At 33.4% G+C, this 14,830-nt stretch overlaps 1 protein-coding gene across 4 annotated transcripts in view; it reads left to right on the top strand.

Moving 5' to 3' along the window:
• TENT4B (terminal nucleotidyltransferase 4B) overlaps nt 1-14,830 on the top strand; it is a 69,502-nt gene that overhangs the window by 20,029 nt on the left and 34,643 nt on the right. For all 4 annotated transcript variants that reach the window (XM_074211371.1, XM_074211370.1, XM_074211372.1 and 1 more), the window contains 2 exons: nt 7,912-8,035; nt 13,009-13,055. In XM_074211371.1, the coding sequence (XP_074067472.1) occupies nt 7,912-8,035; nt 13,009-13,055 (171 nt within the window). The remainder of the gene's footprint in view (nt 1-7,911; nt 8,036-13,008; nt 13,056-14,830) is intronic.

Here is a 14,830-nt window from a genome sequence, read left to right as displayed (position 1 = left end):
TCCTATGTTTCTTATATTCTTTAAAAAGCTTTCATCTGACTATGTCATTTCCTCAAGCTACCATCTAATATCTCTTCTTCTTCTATGTTTGTATGTATGTACTTAACCAGAACCAAAAAAGAATCTATAGAACCAATTATTGCAATAACCGCCTCCCAAAATGACATATAATAGATTTTTGAGGGTTTTTAATATTTATTTATTTTTCCAACTACATACAATGGTAGTTTTTACTAATCATTTTTTATTGCAAGGCTTTGAGTTTTACAATTTTGCTCCCTCCTTCCCTACCCACCCACCTCCTCCCCTACAAGAAGCAGTTTGTTATAGGCTTTACATTTGTAACCTTGCTAAACATAGGTCAAAATTGATTGTGTTGTGTAAATTTTTGAGTTCCTATTTAGTGTTATTCTAGTTATTCATTCATTCATCTATCTATTTATTCATTTATATATATATATATATATATATATACACACATATATGTATATATATATATAAATTAATCAGTTAATTAATTTAATTTATTTTTGTAAGGCAAATGGGGTTAAGTGGCTTGCCCAAGGTCACACAGCTAGGCAATTATTAAGTGCCTAAGACTGGATTTGAACCCAGGTACTCCTGACTCCAGGGCCGGTACTTTATCCACTGCGCCACCTAGCCGTCCCTATAGTATTACTTTAGACATCTACAACTTGTTCATAATACATCTATGTGTGTATACTGCACCATTTTTATGGTCTCCATGACATTTTTATACTTTTCAATAATACTTGAACTATATTACATAAGATGGCCATATTTAAATTTTTTTTAACTTAAACTGTGGTCTATATTCCTAACCAACTTCTAGAAAGTGTGTTTTATGCTTATTACTTTCATTTCTTTATGTACTCTCTTCTCAGTTCCTTGTAGTTACTTTTTAGTCCACCATATAACTGAGACTCTTTCCAAAGTCACTGCTGGTTTCTTAACTGTTAAGTGTAGTGGATTTTTCTTAATCTTCCTCTCTAATCAATGTGTGGTTTGTGCCATTCTTAATTGTTTTTCAAGTTTGTTTTTTTTTTTTTTTGCAAAGCAAATGGAGTTAAGTGGCTTGCCCAAGGCCACACAGCTAGGTAATTATTAAGTGTCTGAGATCGGACTTGAACCCAGGTACTCCTGACTCCAGGGCTGGTGCTTTATCCACTACACCACTTAGCTGCCCCGCTTTTCAAGTTTTTAACATTAAATTAACATTAAAAACTTTTGAGTTCCAAATTCTATCCCTTCTCCCCCCCCCCCCCCCGCCCCTGATGGTAAGCAATCAGATACATGTTATACAAGGGTGATCATATAAAACATTTTCATTTTAGAAAAAGAGAGAAAATGAAAAATAGCATACTTTATTCTGTATTCAAACAGTATCAGTTCTTTCTCTGGAAGCAGATAATATGCTTCATCATTAGTGCTTTGTAATAGTTTTGGGTCATTGTATTGCTGAGAATAAAGTATTCATAGTTCTTTATTAAATAATATTGCTGCTATTGTGTGTAAAGCTTTCCTGGTTCAGTTCACTTCACTATGCATTAGCACATGTAAATATTGACAGGTTTTTCTGAAATCTTCCTGCTTGTCATTTCTTATAGCTGAATAACATTCCATTACAATCATATGCCAAATTGTTTACCCAATTGATGAGAATCCTTTCAATTTCCAATTCTTAGCCACCACAAAAAAAGAGCTGCTCTAAATATTTTTGTACATGTGAGTCCTTCCCTCCCTTTTTGGATGTCTTTGGGATTGTAGACTTAACAGTGGTATTACTGGATCAAAGGATATGAGCAGGTTTATAGCCCTTTGAATATAGTTCTAAATTGTGCCCCAAAATGGGTAGATCAGATCACAACTCCACCAATGGTGCATTAGTATCTCAGTTTTCCCACATTCCCTCCAACTTTTCCTTTTTTTTGTCATATTAGCCACACTAATAAGTGTGAGGTGGTACCTCAGAGTTGTTTTAATTGCATTTCTCTGATCAGTAGTGATTTAGTGCATTTTTTCATATCGTTGATTTCTTTGTCTGAACAAACCCATTTTATCGATTGGGGAATGACTTATATTTTTATGAATTTGACTTGGTTCTCTATATATTTGAGATAATTGTTGCAGAAAATTTCCCCCAGTTTTCTGCTTTACTCATAATTTTGGCTGCATTGGTTTTGCTTGTGTAAAACCTTACTAATTTTTATGTAATCAAATTATCTTAATTTGACCTTTTTTTCCCCAGACATGCTTTTCTCCCTTGGCTTCTGTGACACTTGTTTCTTCTTCCTCAGTCTCTGTTGCTGGATCATATACTTCTTCCCATTAACAAAATGGGAATATTTTCCTAAGGATTTGAACAGGGGACCTCTTTGGTTTTTCTTTATATTCTCTGAGAGGTCTCATTAGCTTTTCATGGATGGGTTTTATTGCCATCTTCATGCAGATTTTAAAATTTAATTGTAATATGCTTTCTGAACTCCAGCTCTATTTAATCAGTTACTTCCTAGATCTCAATACTTGGATGGTCCCATAGGCATCTCAAATTCAACAAAGTCCAACATGTAACTCAATTTATTTCCCTAAAATCTGCCCCTTCTCCAAACTTGCCCATTTTTGCCACCTTTCAGTCATTGCCAGTCTTTCAGTCACCCAAGTTTGCTGCCTCAGTTATCTTTGACTTTTCCTTTCCTTCAGTCCTCACATCTAGTTATTTGACATATCTTATACTACTTCCAAAGTTTTTTTTTTTTTTTTTTTTTAGATTTTTGCAAGGCAAATGGGGTTAAGTGGCTTGCCCAAGGCCACACAGCTAGGTAATTATTAAGTGTCTGAGACCGGATTTGAACCCAGGTACTCCTGACTCTAGGGCCAGTGTTTTATCCACTATGCTACCTAGCCGCCCCAACTTCCAAAGTATTTTTGCAAGTATCTATTCCTATTTTCTCCACTCACATAAACTCCACCCTAGTTTAAACCATTTTCACTTTTTTTCCCTAGCCTTCTTTCCTATTCTACACAAATGCCAAACTGGTATTCTCCAAATAGAGATCCAAACCTGCTACTTCTCCCCCCCAAACACTTAATGGCTGTGTATTGCCTCTATGAAGTAAGACTGAAAAAAATTAATAGGGAGTCAAGTTGCAGATGACTTTAAATACCAGGCTAGATGTTCACAGGATGATTGTTCATAGATTGATCTGCCTGCTGTTTCTTTTACTCTGGGTCTTGTTACTACCTTCCTCCATGCCTTTTTTTTTTTTTAAAGTTTTTGCAAGGCACATGGGGTTAAGTGGCTTGCCCAAGGCCACACAGCTAGGTAATTATTAAGTGTTTGAGACCGGATTTGAACCTAGGTACTCCTGACTCCCAAGGCCGGTGCTTTATCCACTACTCCACCTAGCTGCCCCTCTCCATGCCTTTTTGCAATTTCTGGATAGACTCTTTTCATTTTATAGAATTCCTAGCTTCCTTCAAAATAGAACTCAGGTGCAAAAAGGCCTTTCGTCCCCTCTAATTATTATTAACATTTTTACTGTTCAGAAATGACTTTTCTATTCCTTTGAATATATGTTATTTGTTATGGTCTTGCTTTACCCTATAGCTAGAAAAGAACAAGTCCTTGGGACAGCTAGGTGGCACAGGAGATAAAGTTCTAGACCTGGAGTCAGGAAGACCTGAGTTAAAAATCCATCCCTAGATACTAGCTGTGTGATCATTGGGTAAGTTACTTAACCCTGTTTGCCTCACTTTCCTCATCTGTAAAATTATCTTTTGCCAAGAAAAACCCAGATGGGAGTATGAAGGTTCAGACATGACTAAAAAGAGTGAACAACAACAAAAAAAAGTCTTTGAGAATAGGGATTCATCTTTTTTGTATCTATGTTCACAGCATCTTTCATAAAAGAGGCACTTAATTGCTTAAGTTCAGTTACATTGAATTTAATTTGGATGATTCCCTTTCACCTGCAATTTAATTTTTTTTTTTTTTTGGCAAGGCAAATGGGGTTAAGTGGCTTGCCCAAGGCCACACAGCTAGGTAATTATTAAGTGTCTGAGACCAGATTTGAACCCAGGTACTCTTGACTCCAGGGCCAGTGCTTTATCCACTAAGCCACCTAGCTGCCCCAATTTAATTATTTTTAGATGAATGTCTTTCTGAATTAGGATAATGACGTGTGTGTGTGTGTGTGTGTGTGTGTGTGTGTGTGTGTACTTGTTATATAGAAATTTTGATATTCCTATATAGCTCTAGAAAAATATAGAGCTCTTATGGAGAACGTAAAAATATATATTCACACGTAGAATATTACAGTTTATTTCTAAAATAATACAACTAGAACCTAAAGACTCTAGGCACACTTGTATATGTGGAATTCATTTTAGGAGGGCTTTTATAGACTTACTTATATTGCTTCACTAAGTGTATCCATGCACTATTTTTGATTGTGGTGTGATCCAGATATGTATATACAGAAAAAATGCATGTTTTGTGTGTGTGTGTGTGTGTGTGTGTGTGTGTGTGTGTGTTTGTTTTAGCTACTATTAGGGAGAAAGTAATCCTGCCCGTGCATAAGTAGAAATTTTTTTTTTTTTGATGTACACTCATTGTCTTCTCCAACTCTTCATGACTCCATGGATCAAGATGTTCTAGATCCTTCTGTTCTTCACTATCTCTTCTAGCCTGACCAAGTTCATATTTCTTGTTTCTATGACACTATCAATCCATCTGATTTCTTTTGTCTCCTTTTCCTTTGACCATCAGTCTTTCTCAACATGAGTGTTTTTTCAGTGAGTCACATCTTAGCTTCAATATTTGACCTTCCAATGAATAGCTTGAATTAATTTCTTTTAAGTATTGCCTGATAATATCATCTTGTTCTCCAAAGGACTTTTTAGAGACCTTTTCTAGCACCGCATTATATACATACACACACACACACACACACACACACATATATATGTATATATATACGTGCATTTATACATAAAACAATCTATTAGTGACAGAATTTTCCAGTGATATTATATACTAAAACTGCCATTTATTTGGAATTGCCTTTCACTGTTGCCACTCAGTTCCTCTGAATATAGTGTTCTTCAGTTTACTGAATTGTGGTTTGGTGTTTTACATACTTGTGGAGAGCACTTTAATCATGGATTTCCTTAATTGAATCAGATGTTCCATGCCTTTAATCTTGAGAAAACTCTTTGTAGCCCCAGTAAGAGTATCACTTTATATTAGTAGTAGCAAGCTTCATACCACAGTAAACTTATTTGGGGACTTGTTTTCTTTCATTCACAAGGTATATCCAGTCTTGTAAAATGGCTGCTCTTATATGTTAATTTTACTGATATTACATTTCTGAAGCACCTGCTGTATTTGTATTTTTATCTCTACTCTTTTAGTATATTGGTTCGTGTAACAAGTTATAGGAAATTCATGCACTGAGCAAAAAGTAGGAAAAGACAATTCTTTGCTCTCTTCACGCAGAGAAAGTAAGATTGGGTTGTATAAGATTGTACTGTATATGAACTTTAATTTTTTCTTCCTTGCTATAATAGAATTGTCCTGAATAGGATTGCTTTCTTTTATTGCTTATCAGTTGTATCAATATGTGACATAGTGGTTTTCAGAGTTTTTTCATACAAATTCTTTTTTGGTTGATAACTTTTCCTTACTCCATTAGTCTTTCTATTTTTTTTAACCATTAACTTTGAATTTAATGAATTTTCCCACATCAAGTACATTCATTTTCTATTTTAGAATTCTCCTGTCTGCTAGATTATTCAAGTATCAGTTATTCCAATTTTAACTGCATCTACCTTATTTAGCTTTAAGAAAAGGAAGCAAGGACACTTCTCATATATTTGTTTGCTTATCATTTCGAGTCCTTAGAATCATATTAAGACATAGAAAATAAATGTCCCTTTAGTAACAGATAATTTCAGATGTTCCGAATTAAATTATCCTTTAATAAGCATACTGTGAAAATTCTATGGTTACTGGAAGCTTTCATTAGAGTATAATTTCTGTTTGTCAATACTTTTAATGTTAATGCATTATATGCTCTCTTTAGATACTTAATCATTTGATTGAGGTAGAAAATTACCTGTACTAACAAAATTTCAATTTCTATAGAGAAGAATCAACCCTTGTATAGGAAAAAAAATGTATTAAACATAGTTGACAAGGCCTTAGAAATCATTTGGTTCCTCTTGATCTTCATCTTACATTTCCAGCAAATCTATCTTTTACTTGGATAACTTTAGTGGCTTGTATTTCATCCTTTTTTTTTTTTTTTGGTTGTTGTTTATTTATTTATTTTGGTTTTGCAAGGCAGTGGGGTTAAGTGATTTGCCCCAGGGTCACACAGCTAGGGGTAATTATTAAGTGTCTGAGGTCAAATCTGAACTCAGATCCTCCAGACTCCAGGACCAGTGCTCTATCTACTGTGCCACCTAACTGCTTCTTCATCTTAAGACAGCATTGTTAGAAACTTCTTCCATATATTGTACTAAAATTTGCTTTCTTAAGACTTTTACACATTAATATCTGTCTTCTACAAGAGTCCTTCAGAATTTGAAGACATTAACTATGATCACCCTAAATTTTCTCTGTTAACAATTTTTTCAACCATGCTGGCCAACACAGAATGTAATACAACTTAAATATTTTTTGCTCTCTATATGTTATTAATATAGCCCAAGGTTGTGTTAATGTTCATTGGCAACCTGGTTGAAGTGAAGAATCCTAGTGAGTGTGTAGGTATGGCTATTGTGCATTTTAAAAAATCTTCCTCAGAATCTATTTGCTATTTTCTAGAAATACTAGTGTTTAACTGTCTTTAAGATAGTCTTAGACTTTGTCATTTATACACTGATGAGGTGGGGTAAGCTAAATACTTGGGATAGAATGAGGTGAGTTTCATTGAATTTTTCTGTGCTGTTCTTTATCTCCAATCCATCTTAATCATTTTTTTGACTGAATGTTCTTTTAGTCTCCTTGTATGCTCATTTTCTTTCCACCCTCCTAACATATTTAGAGAGGATAATATGAATCATAAGACAACATGTCATACTGATCTTTTCTTTTTTCCTAAAAAAGAGAACTTTGTCTAATTTCTTTATTGTCTACTTTTTTTCCCCGACTAGTTAATGTGGTATTGGAATTGTTTTAGATAATCTGTTTTTTACTCCACGTCTCCTTCACCAAATTTTGCTATTTTTTTAAAAATGCTATTTCATATTCATTCTCAATTATCCTGGAGTTATCTTTATCTCTCGGAGTTAGCCTTACCTCTTCATCCTGACATTATTCTCACTGAACATTATGCATCCCCCCCTCCAATTTCTCTTTCAATTCATATTCCTTCTCCTCTGGTCTTTCCATCATCCATTCAATTCTTCAAAGAGTTTATTGATCATCTCTGGTGTTAAAGGCATTTTCTTGTCAATAGAAGCTATATAAAGATGATTATAATTTATATTTCTAGCCATCTAGGAATTTAAAATATAGTACATGCTACTGTATGTATATGTGTGTTTGACACTTATTAAATATTTCTGTTGTTTGATAATACATTGCCATTAAAACTTCTTGTTAATTATTTAAAGAAACAAAAATTTCATCTTTTGATTATTTTTATGATTCTAGTTTCTTAATTTTATAATTGTTTTAGTTTATGATTTAGATTTAATTTCTTTAATGATTATTTAATTTCAGTTTTTTTTATTCCTGTTCTCTGCATAGTTTGGTTATTAAAGTTAAGTTAAAAATCTAACTTGTTAGCAGAATTATTTTATATGATTGAATATGTACATTTACTTAAAAATAGCAATTTCTTGGTAAGACTACCTTGTTAATTTTTCTTCTTTTTTCCTCAGTCTTCATGAAGAAATCAGTGATTTTTATGAATATATGTCTCCTAGACCTGAAGAAGAGAAAATGCGAATGGAAGTGGTGAATAGGATAGAAAATGTTATTAAGGAGCTTTGGCCCAGTGCTGATGTGAGTTCTTTTTGTTTTTAAAGTTAATCTCTCTCACTATTTTAGAGAAGTTATCTTATATCTATTATGCAAACTCCCATATAGAAATGTGTGCTCATATAGATTTGCTTAACATTTAAGCAGTGTAACACTTTCCTACTGCTTTAGAATTTGAATTTTTAAGTTATTTTCATTGAATTGAGAATTTTTATATTTTTTTAGCTTCAAACTATTAAATGGTAACTTCTAGGAGGAAATCTTAGAAATATAATAAAAAAAGCATTTCATATTTGAACATAATTTCTGATTGCAGCTGCTTTATTAAATATTATTTCTATAATTCTGACTATCCTATAGATGGTGAACAAATGGTAATTGATAATGGGAATTCATTTTCTGAATTAAAATGTTCCTTAAAGTTCTCTGTCTTGTGCTGTATGTGAGTGTCTTATATGAGGATGTGGGGAAATAGTTCTAGGAAGATTCCAGTTTTTACCTCCAAAAATATATAACTATCTTCTTCTCCAGATTTTTGTCTCTTTTTATTTCTTGATATAGTATTTTTGGATAGTAAAAATGTTAATCTTTCATTAAATTCTTTTCAAGGCTATTTTCCTTGATTAAGTGCATGTGAAGAAATAATTTACAGACTGAACTCAGACAACATTATATTAGTATTTTTTCCCCACCTTTTTTCTTTCTGCTTTTCACTATCTTGTAACACCAACTACATATCCTTAATCTTCAAATTCCAACCTTCCATCTATTAAAAAAAAAGTAAAAGCTATCGGAACTTTTTCTCAGGCTATAATACAATAAAACTTAAAATATAAAAATAAGAAAGTATCATGCTATTTGAATTTTCATTTTTGTACTAATGAGGATTTTTTTCCCATTTTCCAATTGATATTTTCTTTATCCAATTACATGGTAAAGTTTTTCAACATTTATTCACATGCATATGCAGATTTTTAAGCTACAAAATTTCCTTTCACTATGGTGAATGTGAATATTGTACATACACTTTTGTGTTTAACATATCTACAGATTAGTCATTTTCTGTATGAGAAAATTAGGATTAAGGGAAAAGAAAAAAACCATGAGTATGAATAGAAAAAACATAAGAGAAATTTTAAAAATGTAAATTTAGTGTTCATTCAGATATTGTAGGGTTTTTTGGTTTGGTTTTGTTATATTTTTCTTCCTCTGGATATGGATAGCATTATCCATAGCGGGTCTCCTAGAATTGTCCTAGCTCCCTGAACTTCTGAGAGGAGCTGCATCCATCAAGGTTGATCAACTCATAACGTTGTTGTTAATGTGTACAATGATCTCTTGCTTCTACTCCCCTTTGCTCAGCATCAGTTCCTATAATTCCTTCCAAATTTCTCTAGAGTCCAACCATTCATGGCTTCTTATAGAACAACAGTAGTGCTCCATAACATTCATAAACCATAACTTGTTCAATCATTCCGCAATTGAAGGGTATCCCCTCAATTTCCAATTCTTTGCCACCACAAAAAGAGTTGCTATGAATATTAGAACTTGTGGGACTTTTCCCTCTTTTTAAATTATTTCTTCTGAATATAGGCCTAGTATTGGTATTGTTGGATCAAAAGGTATGATCAGTTTTATTGCTCTTTGGACATAGTTCCGTATTGCTCTCCAGAATGGTTGGATCAGTTCACAACTCCACCAGCAATGCATTAATGTCCCAATCCTTCCACAACGTCTCCAACATTGATTATTTCCCCTTTTTGTCATCTTAGCCAATTGCATAGGTGTGAGGTAGAATCTCATAGGTATTTTAATTTGCATTTCTCTTAATAATAATTTGAAATATTTTTCATGCGATTATATATAGCTTTAATTTTTTCATTTGAAAACTGCCTGTTCATATTCTTTGAATCACAATTGGGGAATGACCTTGTAACCTTCTAAATTTGATGCAATTCTTTGTATATTTTAGAAATGAGACCTTCATCAGAACTCTTAGCTGAGAAAATTGTTTCCTGTTTTTTTTTTTTTTCCTGTTCTAATCTTGGGAGCATTGGTTTTATTAAGTGTCTGAGGCTGGATTTGAACTCAGGTACTCCTGATTCTAGGGCTGGTGCTCTATCCACTGTACCACCTAGCCACTCCCTATGCCTAGTTTTTGCGACACCACCTAGCCATCCCCAGTGCAAAACTTTTTAATTTAGCATAGTCAGTCATCCATTTTGCAATTTATCATGTACTCTATTTTTTGTTTGATCATAAATTTCTCTCATTTTCATAGATCTGACAGAGTATTTCTTGATCTGTCTATGGTATCATCCTTTATGTCTAAATTCTGTACCCATTTTGACCTTATTTTAGTTAGGGTGTGAGATGTGGGTCTATGTCTAGATTTTTTTTTTGCAAGGCAATAGGGTTAAGTGACTTGCCCAAGGCTACACAACTAGATCATTATTAAGTGTCTGAGGCCAGATTTGAACTCAGGTCCTCCTGACTCCAGGGCTGGTGCTCTATTCACTGCACCACCTAGCCACCCCCTATGCCTAGTTTTTGCGACACTTTTTTCCAGGTTTCCCAACAATTTTTATCAAATAATGTAATTAGGAATTTTTTTAAAAAAAGAATATTCCCTATTTTCTTTCCCCCTTATTTTCTTGAAAAATTGGAACATTTATTATATTACTTTGCTGACCAGTTTGAAAATTTCACCAACTTTTCTAAGTGTCTGTTTTCAAGCATTCTATCAAGTTCTGATCTCAACATTTAGAGTTAAGTTTTGTTTACTCTTCATAATGATGCCTATGATATGTTGCATAACCCTACAAAGACTCATCAATCAAAAAAGACTATTGGGAGACTAGACTCTTTGGAATGGAAGGGAATTTATAGCTCTAGGTTGGCATGTTGATCTGGTAAAAATAGCAGTGGATTCTCAGGTCAAAGGATATATGGATTCAGATCCCATCTTTAACATTTTACTGCCTCTGTGACCTCAGAAAAGTCCCTGTAAAGTGAAAGAGTTGAACTGGAGGGTCTCAAGACCTTCTGTTCTAACTTTTGATCGATACCACAGTGACATCACTTTGACAGAGTACTGGGCCTGGAATCAGGAAGTCCTGAATTCAAATCTGACCTCAGGCACTTATTAACTATGTGACCCTGGATAAGTCACTTAAGCTTCTATTTGCCTCCATTTCTTTGAATGTGAAATGAGGATACTATCTCCCAGGATTATTGTTAAGAATCAAATAAAATAATCTTTGTAAAAAAGAGCCTAGTGCTATATAAATGCTTATTCCTTTTCTCTTCCCTCATCTAATTCTATCTGCTTATTTTAGATATAAGAAAACTGAGATCCAGGAAGACCAAGTAAATTTTTCTGAGATAAAAGAATTATTGAAAAAGCCAGGACTATAATCCAGGGCTCTCGGCTTCTGGCTCTGAGATCTTTCTACCACCATAAATTGCTTTTGATGTTATGCTATGCTTTATATTATAGTCTAATTCTTTGATAAATCTCTATTAATGAAGGGTATTTGATTAATTAAAACATCCTGTTTCCCAACCATAACTGTAAAGCAGAGATTAATATAATAATAACAAATCTGGATTGTTTTATATCTATATAATGTAGACATTCTTATATGGGAAAGGTTTGAAGTTGAAAGAATGGTTTAGCCAGATGCATAGTGTTCATTTCTCTCTGTAGTTGTGAATTGTTGTTTAATTTTGACATCTTTTAATAATTAGGGAATAAGAAAGTACATTGTTAACAGATAGCAACTAGTATTCTAATACTTTGTATATTTATCTTATGATTCTCTTCTGAACTTGGAACAGCTCTCGATGAAGCTGGAAGCTCCTGATGAGGTCTCAGTTGCATAGGTTTTAACTCTAATCGTAGCTGCAAGCTATGTGGCTGAGAATTGGGTCAGTATATTCAGGTTGTAGATTTGAGCTATTTCAGCTCAATTTGGGCAGGCATATAATAATAATTTATAATGCAGAATGTTTTATCACATATCTTTGTTTAAGCATAATGTAATTTTATTCTCTATCTTATTTAATTAATTAAAAAATTATTTTCTTAATGACCACTTTTCTACCCCTAACACCAATATTGGACTGTCCCTTTGTAATGAAGGGAAACAGTTTAAGCAAAAAAGAACCCCCCAAAACACCCAGGTAACAAGAAATTTAATAGTGGTGTTGTAACTACATGATTTTTAGAAGGGAAAAAGTAACTTTTTTTTTTGTAGCTTTTTTGCAAGGCAGTGGGGTTAAGTGGCTTGCCCAGGGCCACACAACTGGATAATTATTAAGTGTCTGAGCCCGGATTAGAACTTGGGTACTCCTGACTCCAGGGCCGGTGCTCTATCCACTGCGCCACCTAGCTGCCCCCAAAAAGTAGCATTTTGAAAAGACTATAAGCATTCTAATGTATCATCCTGCTAAACATTTTCTATTCATGTCTTATGAATTAAACTTTAACATGTTAAATCCAATTTCCTTGGATTGTAATTGGGGGCATTGAAAAAAGTTAAATGTAATTAATAGGATTTATAAAATATCCTGGTGACTCAGTTAAATCTTAAATAAGTGTATAACAATAGTTAACATTTTGTGTAGTGCTTTAAGGTATGCAGAGCTTTATATATAATTTCATTCTTTCAATGACTCTGTAAGATAAATAATGCAAGTACTATTATATCTATTTTATAAATGAGGGAGATAAGGTCCAGCATATTTTTTGATTTGCCAGAGGTGGGATTTTAACATGTCTTCTGATTCTAGAATTAGTTCTCTTTTTGATGTATTTTTGACTCCCTAATTAAAATCCAAACCCAAATTTCTTCTGACAACTTGCATTATATGCTATAAGGTATAGCTAGCTATAGTATTTAAGAAGTACTAAAACATGAAAATCTTTATTTTATATTAATTTTAGAAGATTTCCAGTGATATGTTATAATTAATCATTTATTTCTATTTTTTAGGTCCAGATATTTGGAAGTTTTAAAACTGGATTATATTTACCTACCAGGTTTGTAAATGTTAGAAGTTTTATAATATAAAATATTTTACAAGTAATTGTAGTGTTCTTTTTGTTTTTTTCTCTATGCAAATTCATTTCAAAAAGTAAATGATTGAATGTTTTTGGCCACGACTCCCAAATATGTGTGTGTGTGTGTGTGTGTGTGTGTGTGTGTGTGTATCACTCCAGTCTTTTTTTTTGATATTTTTATTTTTCCAACTACTTGTCGTGAATACCTTTCAACATTCATTCACCTGCATATTCATAAGTTACACATTTTTCTACCACCCTCCCTTTCCACTCTCCATCCCCTACAGTGGCAAACAGTTCTATAAAAGTTGTACACCTACACCCATCTTGTACATGCCTACATATTAGTCATTTTGTGTCTGAGGAATTATTGCCCCAATCTTGTAAAAAAATTCTTTTTAATTTTGAAATGAAAATAGTCAATACACAAACATTTCATTTACAAAGAACAAAAGAATTCTTTAAAAATACATGAAAATTTATGTTACCTGTTTTAGAAAAGTATATTGAATTTAACAAAATAGGCATAAAAATTGTCCCATTTTTGTTCCCTTTTGAATTTTCCCTTTTCTCTCTCTGTGTGTGTGTGTGTGTGTGTGTGTGTGTGTGTCTGTGCACATATTGTAGTTTTTACATGGCAATAGGGTTAAGTGACTTGCCCAAGGACACACAGCTAGGTAATTATTAAGTGTCTGAAGTTGAAGTTGAACTCAGATCCTTCTGACTCTATCCACTGTGCCACCTAGCTGCCCCTACCTTACTTACCTTCTCTTTAAATAGAAATCTTTTTACTAGCAAATAATTATTATAAATTAAAACACATCAAGCCATTGACTATGTCTGATAATTTCTGTTTTATTTTACTCTTCTGCTAAGATGTCAGAGGCTCACCTTATTATCAGGTCTGAATTCATGATTGGTTACATTAATCAGAATTTCTTAAGGTTTTAAAAATCTTAACACTCTTGATTTCATCATATAAGTTGTCCTGATTCTGCTCATTTTACTCTGTATATAATTTCTTTAAACTTTTATATTTGCTTTTAGCTGGTACAAAAATAAACCATTGCATTCATATACCTAATTTGTTCAACCATTTCCTAATTAATGGATAGTCTCTTTCTAACTTTTGTTAGAATTTTGTTGCCAGGGGCAGCTAGGTGGCACAGTGGATAGAGCACCAGTCCTGAAGTCAGTACCTGAGTTCAAATATGGCCTCAGACATTTGATAATTACCTAGCTGTGTGACCTTGGGCAAGCCACTTAACACCATTTGCCTTGTAAAAACCTAAAAAAACCCCAAAACATAAATATATTTGGCCTTTTTTCTGTATTTGACTTCTTTGTAACTTCAAAACCTCCTAAAAATCAAAGAATTTCAGAGTTGCCTATTAAACATTTAAATTCAACATGACTAAATCTGAATTCATTATCTTTCTCTCTAAACCCTCTTCCCAATTACTGTTAAGAACACTACCATCCTCTCCATCCCTCAGTCTCAAACTCTGGGTGTCAATCTTGATTATTCACACTTTCTTACCTCTTATATCCAATATGTTTCCAGGGTCTATCAGTTTTACCTCTGTAACATCTCTTGAATCTTTTCCCTCCTGTCTTGCTGATACTGCCCTGGTGTAGCCTCTCATCTCCTCATTCCTGGATTATTGCAATAACCTGCTGACAGTCTGCATGCCACACATCTCTTATCACAGTATCTAGTCCATCCTGTATTCAGCTTGTTGAAGTGAATTTTC

Source organism: Macrotis lagotis, chromosome 1 (assembly GCF_037893015.1).
Source record: "Macrotis lagotis isolate mMagLag1 chromosome 1, bilby.v1.9.chrom.fasta, whole genome shotgun sequence".
In the NCBI taxonomy this organism is placed as follows: Eukaryota; Metazoa; Chordata; class Mammalia; order Peramelemorphia; family Peramelidae; genus Macrotis; species Macrotis lagotis.
The sequence above is the reverse complement of the archived record's forward strand: the minus strand, read 5'-3'. Positions and strand labels throughout refer to the sequence as shown.